This window comes from Pteronotus mesoamericanus, unplaced genomic scaffold (assembly GCF_021234165.1).
Source record: "Pteronotus mesoamericanus isolate MK-2021 breed Mesoamerican mustached bat unplaced genomic scaffold, CSHL_Meso_final scaffold_174, whole genome shotgun sequence".
Taxonomy (NCBI): Eukaryota; Metazoa; Chordata; class Mammalia; order Chiroptera; family Mormoopidae; genus Pteronotus; species Pteronotus mesoamericanus.
Genome location: NW_026555309.1, coordinates 17,724,555 through 17,746,465, shown reverse-complemented (window position 1 = coordinate 17,746,465; position 21,911 = coordinate 17,724,555). Strand labels below are relative to the sequence as shown.

Below are 21,911 nucleotides of genomic sequence, written 5' to 3'. Positions count from 1 at the left end.
GCTGGATGTAAAGACTTTCAGCAGTAAATGTGAGTCAGCCTTGTGCTTATACTCGGGAAGAAACTAAACAAATCCAGGGTCGGAGAAAAAACAAATCCTCCCTTTAGGCAAACTCCAGCAGCGCCTGCATCCTTCTCTCCCCCAAGAGTTTAATTCTTTTCAATCAATTCTCCTGCTCGCTAACAAGATTTTAGTTTTCTTTTGAGAATGGAAAAGAAAGGGGGGACCCCAAAATAAAGCCTTGAAACATAAATCTGACCGAATTAGGTTGATCAAAATAACAAATGTGAACGAATAACGACCTGCCCTTGCAGGGTGCTTTGCAATTTCCAAAGGGCTGCCACATCATCACATCCTTGATGTAAACGCTCTACTATGTGGGATCTCCCAGAGAGAGATCTAGTTTAAAACACTTAGGTCAGTGGTTTCCAAACTTGAGCTTACATCAGAATCCCCTAGAAGGCTTGTTAAAACACACATTCCTAAGTCCCACCCCAAGTCTAGGGTAGGGCCTGAGAATTTGTATTTTCAACAGGTTAGTCCACAGAGCTGAAGCTGGTGTCTGGGACCCCCACTTTGAGGACCACTTGTCTAGGTGCCTGTGAAAATAAGAAAGCGGAGAAGCTCTACAAGGTTCAAACTCAGTTCTCCCTGCTGGGTAACAATTCTTTCACAACTGGGATTTCTCCACTCACATTGAGTCAGCTCAGTTTTCCCACTGGGCTCCCCTCTTTAAACCCTGCACCCTGGCACAGCCAGAGGGTGAGTACACCGCACGTAATGATGTCCAAGTGCCCGGGCCCAGCAGCCAGAGCTAAGAGGGAGCCCTGTGACAGAAACCCCTCCACTCAGCAGGTCTCTGCTTTGCTCTGGGTGGTCTCAGCCGTTTACTCTGAGGCTGTTGCACAGCCTATCCTTGCTCCACGCTCTCATTGCGGGCTGCCCCAAAGTTCAGACCCAGACCTACCCTCCCACACCCCTTTCTCCTTCCAAGATTTCATCCATTTGCAGGGTCAATTAGCACCACCAAGCACACCAGTCAGGCATTTCCATGAACTCTAATCCTCCGCCTCCAGCTGCACCCACCACTTGTGTGGGCTCTTTCTCGCAGCCCCTAGTTTTCCCTCAAAATAAGATTTCCTCTCTGAAATTATCCCCCATCTTCTGTCATAAACTGCCTGGAGCAGAGATTATTGTTGTGGTCTCCTAATTAATTCTGTGGTACAAGAAACACATACACTGAATTGACTGAACTGATGAGAATTGCAAACTAATAGCATCTTCCCTCATTGGCTCCCCATGTGTGGAGCACAAGGGAAGCCAAGATCTGAGTACTTCCTGGGTACAGAATGTGTAAGAGAAACACTCAGTTTTCTCCCACCACCCCATCAGAGCCCCTGGCCCATAGAGGGGGAATCAATAAGTATAGAATGGAGGGATGGATGGGTGGATAGATGGATGGTATGTCTGCCCCCACTCTCTAATTTATTCTAATCCCATTATATACATATTGCTGCCAGACTCAATTTACTAAAACATGGTTTTATACTTGACACCCTGTGTTCATCCCCCCTACTCACCAAGTTCACGGTTGGAACTTGGTTTAGAGCCAGATCACTCCTGAATTTGTTGGGGTTTCCATTCCTTCTCTAATCCCCCATTAATGCCCCAAATGAACCATCCCAGGCGGACACTGTGCTCTAGCTCGCATCCCCCAAAGACGTCAAGCCTGCATTTTTCTTCTTCTCTCCTTTGACTTGCTAGTAAAATCTTCTCCACAAGGCCTTCCCTGTTCTATCACTCTTTCTCTGGTCCTTTGTAGCCTTTTGTCTCAGTACCCGCTTACCTTCCCAAAACACCTTGTTCTGAATATACTCATATATACATAGGATATTAGCATATATATTCGCTTTGTTGAGTTACAAGTGACATACAATGAACTGCACTTATTTAAAGTATACAAGTTAATAAATATGACATATCAACATATCAACATAAACAAGATAATGAACATACCCATCACCCCTAAGCCCTCCAAATTTCCTCCTGCCCCTTGGGAATCCCTCCCCCGGCCCCTCCCATCCCCCCAGCCCCAGGCAAACACTAATCTGCTCTGTCACATAGATTAGTTGCCATTTTCTAAAATTTTATATAAATGGAGTCTTTTTATTTCATTATATCAGTTAGAACTTCCAGTACAATGTTGAACAGAGGTAATGAGAGTGGACATACTGCCTTGTTCCTTATCTTAGTAGGGAAGCCTTTCGTCATTCACTCCTGAGTATGATGTTAACTGTAAGTTTTTTCGTAGATGTCTTTTATCAGGTTGAGCAATTTCCCCTTTATTCCTAGTTTGCTAAGAGTTTTTATAATGAATGAATGTTGGGTATTATCCAAAGCTTTTTCTGCATATATTAAAATGACCATTTTTTTATTTTGTTAATATGGTGAATTATATTGATTGATTTTTTGGATTTGATTATATATTATATACATATACATATATATATATTCTATTTACTAAATTTCCACACCTGAGGATATATGTATTGCTTTTAGAAGAGAGAAAGGGGGAGAGAGAGAGAGAGAGAGAGAGAGAGAAACAGAGAGACAATGATGTGAGAAACATTACTGGTTACTTCCTGTATGCACCCTAACCTGGGTTTGAACCTGCAACTTTGGTATGTGCCCTGGCTGGAAATTGAACCTACAACCTTTTGGTGTATGGGGCGATGTTCATACAGCAACCAACTGAGCCATCCAGCCAGGGCTCTATCTGCTAAATTTTAAAGAATTTCTACATCTAAATTCATGAGGAACGTTAGTTACAGTTTTGTCTCTTTCATAATGTGACTGTTTTTCTGGATCATGCCCCTTGATTAAACTCAAATATAAAAGCTATTAAATCATTTATGTAGCTTAGGAAAATAGTGTCAGGAACACAACTGAAGAATGAAAGCAATAAAATATATTTGGTATGGTTCCTGAGAGAGAAAAAATATGAGAAAGCTGGGCAAGAAAGTTTACATTTTTTTGCCAAACGAAGTTATCTAAATATTGCATTGCTATTATTCTTCCCGATAGATTAAATAGTTCAGAAGGGAGGGAAAGGAAAGGAAGAGTCCTTATTTAAAAAAATAAAGGAAGAAAAGGATACAAGATAAAATTCGTTTCTGTTAGTGGGAATTAAAAGGGAAGGGAATGATCGGGGAAATAGAGGTGTGAAGAAACGCAGACTTCATGAGGGTTCCCCCACCCCATCTTTTTTATGGGGAAAGGGAAGGACATAAACTCCTGAGCCTTATGGGCTAGGCACTATGCTGACACTTTAGCATATACCTCATATAATGGTGCTGGAGGGGGAAGACTTTTTGGAGGACAAAGAATCTGCAGTGTTGACCTGCAGCATATTCCAAACTGATCATATGGATGGAACTTGGAAAGGAAGATTATTTCATGTACTTGACCTAGTCTTTGAATGGAAGGGCACATTTTGAGCCACTGACCAACTGGTGTCCAGAGGAGGGTTAACTGGACAGTGAAGAGACCCAGCACCAGGTCATCTGAAGATGTATTTACACTTCCTCTGAAAAGGAGAAAATTAATGAGGGTGCGGGGAGATAACACCTGCAATAATGAAAGGACTTTCCTAATTTGGAAAAGGAAATACACTTTTTAGGATATGGCTTCAGGTGGCAAAAATCTGATCAATGGTGGGAATTATGGAGAGTAGGATGTCAGCTCATCCACTGATCCAAGCTTTCTGGGGGAAGGGGGTGCAGGTGCTTTGCATGACCTGGTGTCCCTGATGGGAGATGGTGGTGAATATGCACCATTGCCCATCTGGGTCACCAGGAGGAAATACAATTCCTGGGTTACGTGGGAGAGGAAGCTAAAAGTCTGACAGCCAAAGTCCACTTCCACTTGAGGAACCTATGAATTAGCTGTGTCAGCCTCCTGTCTCCACATAGGCAGAGTATGAATACAAAATAATGCATATGGGGGGGTGTATTTCAATGCAGTCGCCTAGGGGGCGCTCTCACAATCATTACGCGCAATGACATAGCACAGCAGCTGGTAATACACTTAAGGGGATGATGATAATCATTTGAATGCTGGCCTTGGTGAATTAGTTCTGAATCTCCCCAGGGATCAATGAGCCTTTGAACCTGCCTGTCTCCTGTGCTTGGAGGAGTTTCTCTGGTTGCAGGCTTACCCTGCTGCCTTCTGGGAGCCCCCAAGACAGTATCAAATTGTGGTTAGGAACTAGGATTATGAAGTCCCAGGATTCGTATTCTGGTTTGAATACATGACTAGCCATAGGACCTTGAGTAAATTGTCTAACTTTTTTTGTACCTTACTTTCCTTATCTGTAAAATGAGAATGATAACCTGCTTTAAGAGCCGGTGTGAAAATGAAATGAGATAACAGGTACAAAGCACTCAGGAGAGCTCCTGGCACGTGGCAAACACTTCAGAGGCTCGAGTTAGGCCTGACTTTGTGTGCAGCATGCTGAGCTGGGCAAGGGCTGCCGCCACGTTTGGTAGCAATTATCTCGGTTGTTTATTTGATTTACTCTCATGCAAGAATGTGAACTCTAAGAGAGCAGGAAGGAGCATTGCTGGTTCATTCACTATTTTTTTTCCAGTAATCTGCATGCTGCCCGGCACATCTTACATGCTCAAATATGGAAACGGTTGTGTTGCATTCTCCTCTGAGCCCACTGAGCCCTTCTCGGTGCTGGAAGGGACAGGTCCCTGCAAGCAGCTCAGAAACACAGATCGGGGTTTGGCCCAGCCTCCCCTTGGCACAAGTCTTCACTGTCTACCCCTGGACCAAAGCCATGGGCAGGCATGGACTTATCAATGAGATGGGTCTCAATTGGTCACCGCCCTTCCCATTTTATGGGTGGGGAAATTTAGTCAAGGAGTTTAAATAACAGCTCAGGGTAACAGCCATATCCCATGAGTGATAATGTCAGGATTCAAACCCAGTTCTTTCTGCAAGACCCCTGGCAGGCAAGCAATAAAGTTACTACCTTTTTCTGAAAGAGAGAAAGGGAACTGTTCTGTATGATTGGAGATATTAAGCGAAGTCTGGTGCTGATGATGAAGAGAGCTGAACTGCTGCAGAGTGACTGGAGGGCTGGGTGAGATGGGAAGGCACAGCCCTGGCTCTGACTCCATCCCTTCTCCCTTAACTAGAAGCCTGCAGCCTTCCCTCCCTCCAGAGCCCCTGCCCTGTGCCCCCACTGCCAGATGCCAGCGAGTCTCGGGACGCAGCAGCGCTCTAGGCCAGAAGTTCGCGGACAATGCAGAGGCCTGGGCCCACTCCGGATCCGCTGACTCTGATCCTCTCGGGTGAGGCCCAGGGGTCAGCTTTCGGGTGGTTCTAGTGATGGAAGCTTGAACCACCACCCTGGATTCATACGCCTCCTCCCGCTGGGCCTCCTTGCCCCTCCACAGGTCTGTCTGAAGCCCAGGCAGCTTCTGCCTCATGCTCTTTGCACCCACGGTTCTGGACGGGAGGGAGCCAAGGCCAGACCAGCACTTTGGGAGCGCCTGGGGGCCTCTCAGCTTGAGGATGGAAAACGCTGGTGTGTGGGAAAGGCCTTGCTCATGACATCAGGGGAGAGCTTTTTACTTTTTATTTGCTGGTCTCAAATTCCTCCGGCTTAATGAAGACAGCCCACAGAAAATGGGCACGGGCAGATCCCAGCACATCACTAGGGCACGAGACAAGGACAGGAATTTCTTGGGCTCCTAAGAAGGGAGTCAGCAAGGTGGTGGGAGGCTGCGTGCTCTGTGGAGAAGTTCGTTGGGGAGGAAGAGTTCCTGAAGAGGCTGGGGAGGGGGGGGTAGGGTGGGGCGGGGCCTGAAGAGGATTAGAGGCGTGTCTAAACACATGTTTAGGTGGTTTGCTGAACAATGTGTGAGGTGACCTTCCCTGGGGTCCCCCCTCACCCCGTTATCCAGTACTTCCTATGAAACCTATGAGTATTTGGTGGGAGTGGTTTTTTGTTGTGGAAACTGAAGGAGGGTCAGAGGTTCAAGCAGATCAGGGTGAGTCAGGCTGAACTCACCAACCTGGGATCCTAGGGTTTGAGAGCAGCCAAAGAACACAGAGCCCCTGAGGTTCAAAGAGGTCGAGGCCTTTGGGCTTTGGCGGCCACAGAGCCGGAAGAGTCAAGCAGATGTTCCCCAACCTAGGGGGTGTGCAGGGATGCATCTAGCCAACCACTCCCAGCCCCGAAACTGAAAAGTGAGAAGACAAAAGGAAAATGCGGTTTGGCTCTATAAATGGGATACTAATTAGTGTCATTTGTGCCAACTGCTTTCCATTAATGCTTAATTGCTTACCATGTGGTATAATAACAGTTACGCATTGCGTGAACTACACATCCGATTAGCTGAGTTTTATTTGCCTCCATGTGGGCCCGTCTTCCTCATGCCTTTCTTGCCTGGTTGTCTATGGACTAATACACTGACTTTATTTACAACTGGGGAAAAAAAGTAAGTACGGGCACAGCGCTTAGCATTTGAGTAATTCTCTCCTCCAAGAGGTGGATTTCCCCATGCTGGCTCAAACAACAGTACTATCTAGTTTGGGGGCTTGGCCAAAAAAGAATGTGGGTTCAATGAACACAGATCCGTTGGCCCCTCTCTTTGTAGGAGACCCATAACATGGCCTTCACCAAAGCAAGTAGATCCCTGCGCACCTCTAAAACAGGGCTAAATAATCATTCGCAGCCAACGTTACTAACTCATCCTAAGTTCACGCTTCAGAGCACAGACTAAAATACGGAAACAATTCCTCAGGGAACAGTTAACAGAGGCATGGGATGGAAAGGTTCTTCAGCAGTCCTCCCCGGAAGAAGAGCTTGGAATAAAAGACACCGGCTCATGAATTCAAGGAAGCTATTTCCGAGAAGTTGCTTCCAACCATCTTCCACACTTTTCCTGATGGCCTGCTGTGTGCTTGGCTCTGGCCAAGGTGCTGTGGTGGCAGAGTAGGCGGTGGAAATCAAGACAAAATATATGAATTACAAAACCTCGTTTGTATCTTTAGGGGGGTGATGACTTGGTGGGGTGATGGGCCACCGATGAATGGGCCCAGATCAAAGAAGGGGGAGCGGGAGAGAAGAGGAGGACAGTACCGATGCCTCGGCAAAGCAATCTTACTTCTGCAAGTCGTCTGATCCGAGTTGAGGATGTATCCCTGTTTGCACCTGCAGACATAGGAGCCAGGGGTGTTGATGCAGAAGTGGGCACAGTTATGCTCCCGGAGGCTGCACATGTGGACCACTGAAAGGAAAGATACGGCAAGTTTAGGCGACAACAATGACTTCTCTAAATTCATGCACTGCAGACATTTACTCAGACCCTATTCTGTGACGGAGAGGGCAGGGCCCAAAGAGGAAGAAGCTGCCGTGCCCTCCCTCAATGGGGTTTGAAGCCTCTGGTAGGATGAGCCGGTCCTAGATAAATGATATCAGCCATATCTAGATACAGAGCTAAGGAGGGTTAAAGGGAAATGATGTTATGTTACGTCAAAAGGAATTGTCAATATTCAACTAAAAACAGGGCCAAATAACCTACAAAAAGAGAAATGCCATGGTTCAATTAATAATACCCATCTGGTGGGTTGGAAGGTCAGAAAGCTTGCTGATACCAGGGCAACTTTAGCTAAGGTGTGGATTTTCAATAGGCAGCAATGGAGTTGGAGGAAAAGCTATTAAATGAGGATATGGTTAAGAATCAACAGTTTCTCAGGATCATAAATCCTAAGAGTAGTATAATTTTTTTAATATGTAAAATTGTTGTGCCAAATTTTGCAGTAAAAGATGCATTCATATGTTTCATGTTTCCATAAGTTTTATGTCTCATTTTAAAATATTTCTACGTCTAGTTTCTGAAGGACGTCAGCTTTCACATATATCAGTTCTTACATAAGTCTGTTTGGAGATCATAAAAATTCTTTTGTTACATTTTAATTTATGACTTTCTCAAAAAAATGCAACTTGAACGCATTTAAAATTTACCAACATCAGTATAAACAAGTACAAGTTATGCAAGTGTTCTCAACAAAAAAGATGACCATATGTAGAAATGTATTTATAGAAGCTGAAATAAAAGAGGCTTTCAAGAGCTAAGAACAATCCCATTAATCCAGGGCTTAATAAAATTCAGCTACCAATGAAATAAATGGTATAAGGCAGGGTCTGTCCAGAAAGTATCCAGCCACATACTATGAAAAATAGAGACATTTACACCAGAAACATTGTACATAGTACAATGATGCCTCAGTCCCCTTCAAGTAGGCATCTTGGGACCAAACACCATCATCTGCCCCCATCTTATTTTCTGGAATCTCATTGATGGTCTGAAACCTCTTCCCTTTCAAAGGTGATTTTAGTTTTGGGAAAAGCCAGAAGTTGCAGGGAACCAAATCTGGGCTGCAGGGGGGCTGAGTCACCTGGATGATTTGATGTTTCACAAAAAAATTGCACGAGACATGATGCATGAGCGGGCACGTTGTTGTGATAAAGCTGCCAATTACCAGTTGCCCACAGCTGCAGCCTCCTGAATTATCTGAATAGCTTCTGTGGAGGAAGGTTCAAGCTTAACACAAAATCTGATGCAGATTTGTTGCTCTACTTGCTCAGTCATTTTGAATGCAACGCCCACACAGTACACATGCTCACTCAACGGCATTTACCGCCCCTACTCACTTGTACAGTGAAGTTGTCATTGTTCATGCATGTGCATTCCAGTCCACTGTCCTTGACTGTCAGGTTACATCAATGTCAGGCAAACTGTTCTTGTTATATTAACAGTGGCTGGACTTTTTCTGGACAGACCTTGTATGTCCCCTTACCTCTAAGTAAGAAACATGGTTAGCATTAAATTAACTAAGGGAGTAAAACATTTATTTCATAACAATACAATTTAGAATGATTCTTCTGAGTTTACAATGGTCTGTTTTAGCTCTTAAGATGCAAATAAGACACAGGTAATATTAGGAAATTTCCTAGATTAAATCCAATCATTTTTACTTTGGTGTGAAATAAATAGGTTTTTGTGACCATGGGCAACTTTATTAACCCCTTTGTACATAGTAGAGATGAAAATAGCACCTATCTCACAAGGGCCTTGTAACGGTTGAAATAATCAAGATTGTAAAGTGTTTAGAAGACTGCCCAGTACTTGGGAGATGAATGTTCATAAGTGTTAACCGTTACGTAGCCAAGGACAAGCATGGCGGTCTTTAGTTTTGTTTGACATACATGGGTTCATCCTACATATATTGATCTTCAACTTGGTTTTTCACTGAACATTATTCACAAATTCTATCTATATTGATATATACCATCTTCCATAGCCCCTAAGATGCACCCCCATTTCAGAGATGTTAAGATGTGAACACACATACAGTTGATACTCATTATGTGCAGATTCTGAATTTGTGAATTTGCCTTCTGGCTGAAAGTTTTTTGTGACTCCAAAGCCAATACTCCCTGTGCTTTCACAGTCATTTGTGGACCTGCTCAGAGCAATGAAACACCTGAGTCACCTGAGCAGTTATACTACTCGTAGTCACCATCTGAGGCTAAACTAGGCAATGCTCTTTTTGTTTCATCTCTCAGCCTATAAACGTGTCCTTTTCAAGGTCTACTTCGTGCCATGTTTTTGCATTTTTGTGCTTTTTGTTGGTGTTCTGCTGTTTCAAGTGGTCACAAGCACAGTGCTAAAGTTTGTAGAAGTGAATTGCTAGTGATGTGTGTCTTGTGTCTCCAAGTGCAAGAGGCTGTGATGCGCCTTACAGAGAAGGTGTGCATTAAATTTCATTCAGGCATGGGAACTCAGTACTGTGGGCTCTGGGTCCAAAGTTAATGAATCAGCAATAGATATTAAACAAGGTATCTTCAAACAGAAACACACATAAAACAAAGTTGTGTATTGATCAGTTGACAAAAATGTGACCAGCATCTTGCAGGAATCTGTGTTTCCCCTAGGAGCAATGGTGCAGTATTTGCTAATTCAGTGTTCACCATAACTCTATAGAACACAACTGCTGAGAATAATGAGAATCAACTGTATATCTTAGATTTGGTCAAATACATTAGCTCTGGTTTATTCCTTTCAATTGCTTTATTCATTGGTCATACGACTCATTTTATTGGGCCATTTCCCCGTTAGTCAACATTTGAGCAGGTCCCAAATTTTTGCTTTCACAATACTGTGATGAATATTCTCAAACACCCTCCCCGAACTCATGTGCAGCTGTTGCTCCAGGACTGGGTTCCAGTTTAACAGACACGGCCTAATTGCCTTACAAGGTGGGTCACACCAGCCATGCGTGAGAGTAACAATTCCAGCCCCGACAAACCTTCACCACTCGGCATTATCAACTTTAAGTCTGGGACTGTACGTGAGGGAAAAATCATTATCCTGTTTTTAATTTGCATTTGCTTTGCACCCTGGAAAACTTTCTTCTTTTAGTGGACTGCTGGAGCCAAGTTACCCGCGGGCACAAGGGCATTCCTGAGGAAGCCTCAGCATGTCACTAATTTCCTCTGTAATGAAGGAAGTCTAAGGTCTAGGCAACCAGCTACATGTGCTTAATAACTGGTGCAAGGCCCAAGTGATGAGTCCACTGCCCGCTTTCTCACGGGGCCCCTGGCAGACAAAATAGGAAGGCAGGAGATGTGAGGCGGAGAAAATATCTGTTAGGCAGCAGATAGCACGGTGGTGGAGGACAGCTTTGCTGCTTACTATGTATGACCTTGTATAGATTACTTCATTTCCCTAAATTCCTCTTTCTTCACCCATCAAAGGGGGTAAATGAAAAGAACTATTGCCTAGGGTTTTAGAGTGACAGCTTATTGCTAAGGCTTGTTTGGGCCACGTACTGTAAGAAAAATTGGAACCAGGAGACTGTAAGTTGGGGTATTGGGAAAAGCATGGGATTGGGAGCCAGACTTGTGTTCTAGCTCTCCTCTACCTCAAACAAGTGGGGGAAGTTGGGTAGCTCTTTTTGGTTTATTTCTTCACCTGCAGAATAAAGGCACAAACAGTGTCCATAGGCCCTCACTACACATGTTCATTGCCTCATCTGTGAAGCACTCCCTTTTTCTAGAAACTGCCCTTCTCACTCCAGATGCAGGGTAACTGTGGGAGCTGCTGTGTTGGTAGGAGGTAGCACCACTCCAGGCTGCCATTGGGTGGGACAGGGTTTGACAATCAGAGTTCTTTCTTGGCATTTAGGAATTAGAGCTGAGAAAAAGGGGGTTTAACCAAGGGCAAGTTTATCTGGAGGGCTAATATGCTCTCTGCCCTTGGGCCAACGAGGCCAGTCCATGGGGAAGCAGAGGGAAGAGATGGAGAGAACACAGGACTCTCATTCATTACTCTTCGCAGTAATTCAATGAGTAATAATATAACACAATCCTCACTTTCTCAAGCTGGTCAAGTTGAATTTCTACTACTGTCAACCAAAAGAATCCCACATATTTTTACTAAGGTAGAATAAGAATTTTGCACCTGTAAAACTTTGTGGGTGACTGTTCAGTGAGTCTATGAGTATCTGGACCCCAATGCCTTGCTGTCCTGTGGGCCAGGCCTTTGTGATGCGACTGATGGGGAGACCATAGTTCTGCCTCCTCCACTGGCCTACAAATGCTCTCATCTCTCAGGGGGCCCTCTGGGTTGGAACTGGATCAAGGCTTTGTGTTCAGGGGAAGGAATCACTACTCAGCCAGCTGCCATTGGCAGGACTGGATTTTTTTTTTTTTAAACTAGGAAATAGGAATGTTCATGAACATTTATTAATGAATGCCCGAATGATTACAGGAGTAATCAAAGGAGTGGTGGGGCTGACTGGGAATCTTGAAAGGGACAATTATTGGGTATGTAAAGTTAACATCAGTTGAGGTCCAGCTACTCTCCCACTTAACACAATAGGGCCTCAGAGGGGCCCAGTAAGTGTAGACTTTGCCCAGGTTGGTTAATGAGAGGTCTTGGGAGCACTATTAGGGCCTGACATTGCTCCTGGCCTGGCCTGGGTGGGGTGGGGTGGGGTGGGGTGGGGCTATTAGGGTAGGAACGGCCAGCCTCTGGGCTCCAAACACCAGGTGAGGTTGATAAAACAAGTACTAAGAGGTTAATTAAAAGCAGCCCTGCCCAGGTTATAATGAGTCTTCAGAAGGCTCAGGATGGACATGTAGTTTTCAGCCCATAAATTCTGTGTCCTCTCTCACTGGGTGGCAAAAGTGGTGGACCTCAGGCTGGGTGGGTTTTGGGCATTTTGCAGACAGGGCCCCAATTCACAGGACAGCAGGCCTCCAAGTTTCTCTGGTGGTCTCAGGGGTGGCCTGAGAATGCAACCTCAGCAGTCCCACCTCCCAGCCCTGCTGTGGCTGGTGTGGGAACTGACTATCCATGGGTATAAAGCCACTACTGTGTCCAAGTTCACAACAACACAGCCAGGGAGAGCCAGAGCCAGGACTCACACTCAAGGGCAGTATGGCTCCAGAGCCTAATCTCCTCATAACTGTTCATGAAGGTTCCTGCCTCACTCACACTGGGAGATGAAGGTCCTGCAATGCTTTTCAGCTCTGTCTGAAGCACATGAGCTTCGACCGTTCTTCCCTCTGAAACCTTGTCCCTAGGTGCACCACGTCCTCCACCTCTCTGCCTAGCCCTTCATCAGCACTTTTCAAACTGTGGGTCAAAATTTACAGAGAATCTGGACTTGTTTTTTGTTTTTTGTTTTTTTTTTAAAATATGATATAGAAAAGAACAATTGAAAATAACATTCCTTCCCTGGCTTGCTGCAGTTGCCCTCCTTACATAGCCAGTAAACTCCTACTCATCTTTCAAGTCTGCATAACACATAGTGGTTACGATGTAGGTTCTCAGCCAGAAGGCCTGGGTTTGCAAGCACCACTTAGTGCTGTGCAACTTTGGACAAGTTATTGAGCCTCTAGGTCTCAATTTCCTTTCCTATAAAATGGGAATTATAAGAGCACCTACTTCACGGGTTTACTGTGCAAATAAAATGAGTTCACATATGCTAGGAGTGCAAAACAGCACATATGCATATTAAAATCAATAAATGTTAGTGACTATCCCTATTATCCACTGTTTAAAGCTCTTCTGGAGCCCCTAGGTGGACCCAGGCATTTTTTGGTCAGAGGTCTCCAGTGCTAGGTGACTTTCCAAGGCCACTGAGGTAGAGCCAACGTCCTGTTTCTCTGTGATGAGAGAGAGCATCTTCTCACAAGCCTGGAGCCCTGGGCCTGGCGCGTAGAGAGCTCTGGAGGCAGAGAGGCTGCAGGCTGGATCTCCAGCTCTGCTCCCTGAAGTGGTTTATCTTTTCCAAGCCTCAGTTCCCATTTCTGTAAAACAGAGGTACTAAGAGCACATGCCTCATAGGCTGCTCTAAGTATTAAATAAAATAAGGTATGCAAAGTACCTAGCCCAGGACAAACTCAGCTGTTATTATCAGAGTGTTACGCAATAAATGTTGAAGGAACAAATGAGACTTCTGAAACCTCAGAGGTGCCATCTGCCAACTTGGAAGATGCTCATCGCTGTTGCCTGAGCACTGGAGTACAGATCAGAGGTGACGGCCTGCTGGTCCTCCATGTATCTGACTGTAATCATACACAGCATGGTGCACACCGAATAGGGTTCTACAGTTCACTGCACCTGCTCACACACCTATTTCTGCAGGTAAAAGCCCCATCTTACATAGTTGCTCAGCACCATACAGCGGGCAGGTGAGGTCTCTGAGACAGGATTCTGCTCCTCCCCACCCTACAAAGGCTTCCATCAAACTCTAGGTGAATGTCAACCTCACAGCTGGTTTCGCCAACACAGCTGGATGGTGGAGGCTGCCATGAGAAAATCCTTTACCTCAAAAAAGGAGTTTATAACTCTCAACACGCAGAGGAATAAAATGAAAGCAGAACCCAGCATCTGCTGGCTGTTTGTTCTAGGGGAACTCACTGAGCAAGTTCACTAACCTGACAGTATCATGTTGCCTCCCCAGGTTCTTGTGAAGATCAAATGCAAAAACAGAAGAGAAAGTGCTTTACAGATGTCAGTTACTGTGCTCTTTACTGCAGAGCCGATAGAAGCCCCGGGTCCTCCTCAGCCTTTGAAGACAGCTGACAAGTCTGCTCATCAGAACCCAGCAACGTGGTGAGAGAGGAGCTGGTCTCCTGCGGGGTGCGGGTAGGGATTCAGTTCTCAGACCCCACGAATGAATGAATGAATGAATGGCTGGCATAATACTGAATATTTTCTTAGAGCTTCCAGATTATAACACAGCAGTGGTGGGGGATGAGGAGGATTCAAATTGCTTTTAATGTCGTTGCCTGGCCCTGGCCATAAAGAACACAGAGAAGGTTCTTCTACAGACAAGTCTACATCCTTAGGTTTGGCATATTACCTTTCCATTTGCTGACGAGAGCACTTATGAAAGAACTCCTCCATTAATATTTTCCAAGACAAATGAATAGACGTGTCAAAAATGTTATGGAACCAATTTCTTTTTTAGTTTGTCCAGGAAGAGAGGAACATAAATTCTGCAGAAGTCATTTACAGTCATAAACTTTAAAAATGTTCGCAGCGCATCCTACTGGGTGACGTTCTCCAGGTGACTCGGGGCCCAGCACACCACAGTAGCCAGCCCTTCGCGCCACCAGGGCAAACAGCACTTCTGAACATTTTGCAAGTGGCATTGCAGAGAAAGAGTTCTTGTGCTTTCACGGCATTGATTTTGTAAGTAAATCATTTGATTTTTGAGGTTAAATCTCGTCAGGGAATTTTTGTTATAAAGATACACCACAAGCACACCATTCTTACTCTCTGGTGCATTGAGGGGCGTGGGGGTGGGGCCCGGGCTATGTCACATCCTGAGCACTGGTCCTTCAAGCCCCACAGGGGCAGGTTCCTGCTCCCGGAGAGCTGGAGATAAGCCTGCTCCTTAAGCTCGTTCTCTGCTCTTACTCCAGGGAAATACTAGTCATTTCAAAATAGATATTTCCTTGGTTGTCCCGTCACAGAAGGATGGAAGTTGGAGCAGACAGGGACCAGTGGCAGTGGGAAAGGCAGGACTGGACACTGTTTGCCAGGCCAGGAGGCACACTTCCCGTTTCCAGGACTAGAGTGGAGCCTGGGTTGGCACCCTGGGCCCCTGCCCTCCTGGAGGAGGGACGAGAAGGCGGCTGCAGGAGCGGGAAACTGGGAAGAGAGCAAGCTGACCTGATGGAAAAAGCTGAGGCAGGAGACTGGGCTGAAGGTCTACAAGGGAGAGAGGAGCCTTGTAGGGTTGGAAAGCAAGAGAGGGAAGAAGACCCTGAAGGATGGGAAAAGCAGCTCAAGGACTTAGGGAGGCCTCCCGTAACAGAGAAGTGAGCTGGAGTGTGGGGACACCTTTTGCCATCCTTACAGGCGGGAAGGCACCAGGACCACATCTCAGTCCTCTCTGTCCACTGGGTGTCTCTGTCAGTTGAGAAAACATCCAGGGCTAGCACCACCATGGGGCAAATAAGCTTGTATTCCACACCATCCAAGGAGAAATTACGCCATTATTTTTGCCCTCCCAGTTCCATTCCTACTCCAACTGATGAATGCCAACTTAGAGAATTCCACGGGAGTTCAATGTGCTACAGAAAAACGTCATCTGTCTACTCTTACTCATTCTGCAGTTTGGGTTTCCGTGTCCCTTCCCTAGGGAAGTCTCCCTGAGCAGCCTGGACTAGGCCAGGTCCTGCCCTGAATGCTTCCTCTATCACACTGTTACAACTGCAGTTACCTATTTGTGTCATTTTATGCTTAATGTCTGTCTCCTTTGCCAGAGTGTAAACCCCCAAAAACATGGTGCCTCTCTTGGCCTTTGCTGAACAGCCCTCGCAGACACAGTACCTGGGATGAGGCCGCACAGAATGACCCCTGGAAGACAAATAAATACATCCTGACAGTGCCCCTGGGAGAGCCACAGGGGGCAAGACTTACCACACAACTTGTTCTGGAACACTGAGGTCAGCGACTCCATCTGGCTAAAGTTGGCCACCAGGAAGACGTGGTCCTCGTGAGGCTCACTCCCGATGGCCTTCAGCGTGTTGAGGTCCACCTGGCCCACACCAATGGCAAAGATCAGGATGCCTGTGTCCCGTGCCTTTGCAGCCACCTCGGCCACAGAGTCCTGTGGTCTCCCATCTGTCACGATCATTATGACCCGCGGCACGTTCTCCCTCAGGGGCCGGGCCCCCTCTGCTTCTGAGAAAGCAATGTTCAGGGCATATTGGATGGCCAGCCCCGTCATGGTGCCCGTGGACAGGTGCCTCATCCTCTTGACAGCGCGCTCCACCTCGGACTTCCTCTTGAAGGTCTTGAGGGAGAACTCATTCTTAACGGTGCTGCCATATTGGAGCAGACCCACTCTGGTGACATCAGGGCCAATGTCCAAGAACTGCAAGATGTCCATGATGAACTCCTTGACCTTGGCATAGTCGTGGGTGTTGACACTGCGCGAGCTGTCAATGATGAAGACCAGGTCTGCCCGCTTATTTTCACAGGAGCTCTCTGGGGAAAGAGGAGAGGCCAAATGCATTAGAAGAGTGTGAAGGATGCGGCGCAGGGTGGCTATTGTTAGAAATCATAGGGCTGGGGATCACCTTTCAAACCTCCAATCTTCATCAGTTTTCCTTCACACTTGGGAAAGTCGTAAGGGTGTGTGTGAAAGCTGTATGCACATGTGTGTGTGCATGACTGGGTGATCATGGGTACTGGCTACAAACAACTACTTTCTTTTTGCTAGATAGATGAATACTTTAGTTTCCAGAGAGTTGTCTGTACACTTTTCAGGTGGCCGAACACCTGACCAAGGACAAAATGATTTCACCGTTTACTGTATGCCACAGAAGCATGCCCAGATACTGAAGGGGATGTGGAAGAAGCTTAGAAAAGGGACCAACATCAAGGAGCTTAGAGTCTACCTGAGGAGACTTCACTCATGGAACAAGTGAAAGAGTAGCTGGTAAGAAACTGTGTGGTGCTAACACTAGATGTACAGAAAACAGGGATATTAGTGGGCTGGGGTCAAGGAGATAGGACGTGAGCTGGCTTTACGGATGCTTAGTGTTTGAACTGAGAGAAGGTGCACAGGGAGAGGGACACATGAACAAAGACCAAAGGTGATGTGACTATGGTAGATAATAGGATAAGTGATGAAGGAACTATTAGGAGTTGCAGGTAGGAATTAAGTTGGAGGGGTATCCTGAAGCCAGTTATAAAAGGCCTTTAAATTCAGACAGAAATTTGTACATGATGCTACAGGTGATGGGCATAACATGATTAGCATCCCATGATGTAACTTGTCTCTTCTGGAGAGAAGCTATGTAATAAAAAGTCAATTGAGCGTGGTAGTCGTTTGCAAGGTAGGTGACTCAGGCCACTGTTGCACTAACCTGGTTGAACTGTCTCAGTCATGGCCGTGGTGGACATGGATGAGGGACCCAGCCAAGAACCATTTCAACAAAGGACACAGTTAAATTGGAAGAAGGCAAATATTAAGTCTCTTCCTTATCTCCACAACCAGCATACTTATTCCTTAAGCACCCAAGCAAGGAGGCTATTTGAGGTTTGAGTCCTCCCTGCAGATGGAACTCACTGCATTCTGGGAAATGGATGGTATGGGACCAGATGAAAGACCCCTTGCCTCAAAGGGCAGAAGCTGGGCATTCCTGCTGGAATTTCTCATATTTTTTGAGCCACTGCCTCCAGCCAGGGGGATTCCCTCCTCCCTTCCCCAGACTTTGCAGCTAAATCCACATTTGATAGGGATTAGGAAGGGATCCCAAATGCTTGCCCTAAATCCCAAACACCACAGCTGCAGGAAAGCGAGAGAAAGCCAAAAATGAAACAGCGAACCCAGTCATTAAAATGAGAAATAAGAAAGGCCCATGAGGTCAGCCCGCCCAGACCAGCTTGCCAGGCTGTGGCTTGCCTGCGTGCCAGCACACAATACCTCATCCATCGCTGCCTGACGAGTCTAACCATTTTAGGGCAGGAAGGACCCCCAAACGCCAGAGCCTGGCAGGAAAGCAACTTTCTGTTGCACCCACATGTCACCCTGAGGGCTATTAATATGAGGTGAGTTTCTCAAACAACAGGCCCCAGATACTGCCTGTGAGGACTCTGGGATAAGATCAATATAAAACCCTTGGCATTTGCAGGATGTTTTAAAATCCTTCTTTCCGTCGAGAGGGCTTTTATCACTCTTGAGAAAAGAGCTAGGAGTATCACACCCATTGGATAAATGAAAAAATGGAGGTGGTGACTGTTTGAAAAAAACCTCTTATAATTTAGAAAAAGACAAACTATATGAAGACAACACAAATATCCACCTCGTTGGGTGGTTGTGAGAATTTAAGAAAACGATCCAGCCCAGCCCTGAGCCCCAGAGGCTGCATCCGCCTGGAGAGGGTGCCTTTTTCTGATGTTCATGAAGGTGCCTACGTCTAGCACATGGCCCTGGGTTGGAGCAGAGAATGACAGACTGACAGGTCTCAAGATAGAAGTCAGGTCCAGGAGCAAGGCTGACCCCTTCTAGGAGCCTCACCTGCCCCACCCTTGATGTCTCCCACCCTTGATGTGTGAGCTGACTTCGGGGAGAATATGGCCCAATGTTTTCTACCTGCTGAGAACCGGAACCAGACTCTGACCCTCCACAGAGGCAGATATTCATGGAAACCTCCTTGGAAAGGAGGGAGAGAAGAGGGAGACAGTAGACTGTTCCCCTGAGAACTCTCTTCCTCTTTGGAAATAGGGAGAGAGTCCCCCCAGGACAGGGATTCTTACTGTGGGTCTTAGTCACGGCGTTAACATCCCACCAAGCATCATAATCAATTTACTTACAGGGAAGCCTGGAAATTCCACAGGGAATTATGTGCTAAATGGACTAGTTCCTATTAAAACAAAGGGGTTGTGTTTACAACACCTGGACACTTACAAAAATACCACAAAGTTTCAAAATGTTGTTGCAGGTTACAAGGGGACCGGGACTGTGAGTTGGAAATGGGTCACAGCAGCCCAAGGGACCAAGTTTTCTTCAAGATGTCTCCTCTGTAGGTTTAGGGTGGCACCTAAAATTTTCATTTCTAGCAAGTTCCTAGAAAAGCTGATCACTGCTCTAGGGACTGCATTCTGAGAAGCACCAGTTTAAGTACTAGAGAGCTCTCTGGAGAAAAGAAGTTATAGGAAGCGTGACCTGACTCCCTCACAGCAAGTTCCCTGCAGTGTGAAGCTAGTTTCTCCCGTCTACACAGCCACGCAGTCAGGAATACAGTTAGTCCTAGGGCAATGCATTTGTGGAATTAATTGAGGTTCAGGGACTCTCAGACTAGTAAATTTTTAGAGATGGAAGGGTCAAACAGAGTGTAAGTCACTCACTTTCCAGAAGGAGAACCTGAGGTTCAGAGAGGTGATTCTAAGTCCACAAGGCCTTATGGCTCATCAGGGTCACACCTGGGACTACACTGGTACCCCTTCCACCATTTTCAGGCAGGTGCCTTGGAAAATCCTCAATACATCACGAGCTGGTGTTACATGAGCTTTGTAAACACTTGGGGGCTTTCTAAAATATTCGCTGTGAAGAGCCTAATAGCTTCTCCTCACGGGGACTTCTGAGAGATGATTCCAGAAAATGACTTCTCTGTGTGTGTTCCTTTCACACACTGGTTTTGATCCACAGCATCCCTGTCTCCTTAGCCTGGCTGAACACACAACAGTCCTCCCTCGGGGCCCTCACCACGGACTTTCAACAGCAACTGTAAGAGGGTATGTGAGCACATCATAAAATGTCACCCCTTAAGCCCTAAAGTGATGGTCTGGACTTTGTCAACAGCACTTCCAGTACCATCAGCTTGACTCCAAAGCCCACACATTGGCCAAACTGAGTGTCTCAGGCCCTTGCAGAGCAGGTGAACCTGAGCCAGGACGATTGTAAGCAACATTCCCACTCCCGCAGGATTACAGTGTGTGATCTTGGAACTGTTTCTTCCTCTCAAGGTTGCTGATTTGTTGCTAATCAGCCTCCCTTGCTCCGGCTAAATTCAATCATGACCATGTAATTGTACAGTAAATATTTGGTGCCATCTGCCCAGGAAGACCCAGGCATGTTTGGAGAAGGGAGTGATGCGAATCTCTGTGATAAGGGTAAAAATCATGTCATCCAGGGGCTAAAAGGGAGCTCCGAAACGCTCAGTGAAACGGCAGTAGAGTCCCACCATCTTAGCGCAAGTCTAGCTTCTGTTGCTTTCTGTCCACGTGGTCCTGAGCCTCTCCTTAACCCCTGTGATGTGCAGCCTCCTCTCCTGTGAAATGGGGATAAGAATACCTCACAGGGCTGTTGGGAGGCACAGAAGAGAATAGAATAATAATTTATAACTACTGTTCATTGAGCACTTAATAAGTACCGGACCTTGTTCTGACTACTTTGCACATGTTGGCTTCTTTATTTCTCACACCCACCTTAGGGAGTAGAAACTGTTACTATTCCCATTTTGCAGATGAGGACAGTGAGTCTAGAGAGGTTAAATAGCTCAGGGTCTCAACGTTAGAGAGAGGAGGAGCAGGGATCTGAATCCCATCCACCTTGTCTGGCTCCGCAGGGCATGCTTTCGACCACCAAGCCAGGCTCAGAAAGGATTCCGTCCTTTCACACCTGCCATTCCAAGCGCTCTCAAGAGGCACCAGGTCTGCTCCAGCTCCCTGGAGCCAGGTCTTCCCTCCCCTGGAATCCCAGGGCCTGCAGGCTATGACCCAAACTTGTCTGCCTCCTGCCAAGTGCTTCTTCTCTGCGAAATGTCTATTTGAATTTTTCTAATTTAATCAAATGATGAAAACAGATGCTTTCCCAGTAAATCAGGCTGCTAGTCGTTCTCATTCTCATTCCCTTGACAGGTGCTGACTGAGAGATGGGTAGGAGCAAGGCCATGGGAGGCTGCAGAATGGGACAGCTGTGACGGAGAGCTGAGGCCAGGCCACGGGCCCTCCCGGGGCCGTGAGGAACAGGAGGACTAGGGCTTAGATAACAGGCAAATGCGCCGGGTGCGACGGGGGAGGGAAACGGATTTCAGAAAATGTGATATTTCATACCAGCTCCCAGCAAAGTTCCCACAAGCAGATGGTTTGTGGGCACTTAAAAAAAATTGTAGAAAATTGAATGATACAAGTGAAAAAATGTAACAATTTCTAGGACAGCGCAAGAATACAAGGACTGGGGAACTAGAGGATGATTGCTGGGCAGCATTAGAGGCTGCCTGGAGGGTAATGATCATGAAATTGAAAGAAGACCAACAACATTGTGTGTATTTTGCTCTGGCTACGCTGGGCTAGACAGGTATCGGGGAAGGCAAAAGCTGATTGAACCAGGGCTGTCATTTAGCCAAGCGAGAGTGATGAATCAGGAGAGTGGCAAAAGCCATCGACAGGGCAATTATAATGATTTCCTGTGGAATTAAACCGGGGAAGCAGGGAGTAGAGGCAATGAGGGGGTGAAGGACAGAGTAGAAGTAGCAGGATCAATGAACTGAAAGTCCAGAGTCACAAAATCCTTGAATCTGGAACAGTAGAAGGTATTAGAAGGGAGGAGCTGGGAAGATAGGAGGTTTAAATTAAGATGGGACTGCAGTTATTATAATCACAGGGTCAAAAGTATGATAAGAGGGACAACGGCTGAGCTATAACGGGGGAAGACAAGAATATTGGAGGAAATGAAGCCAAAGCTATTCAGGGATCATTCACATGGATTTTGAAATCACCAAGAATTAACACAAGAGTGATGCTGAAGAAAGTGGCAGTGAGCCAGGAGCTAAAACTGTTCTAGGAATAATCAAA

The 21,911-nt window shown here is 46.2% G+C and overlaps 1 protein-coding gene across 1 annotated transcript in view; it reads right to left on the bottom strand.

The window, feature by feature from the left end:
* Nucleotides 1-21,911, bottom strand: part of MATN2 (matrilin 2) — a 123,516-nt gene that overhangs the window by 60,340 nt on the left and 41,265 nt on the right. Inside the window, exons 3-4 of the mRNA XM_054590306.1 lie at nt 16,026-16,595; nt 7,182-7,304 (exon numbers count right to left, since the gene is read on the bottom strand). Coding sequence (XP_054446281.1) covers nt 7,182-7,304; nt 16,026-16,595 — 693 coding nt within the window. The remainder of the gene's footprint in view (nt 1-7,181; nt 7,305-16,025; nt 16,596-21,911) is intronic.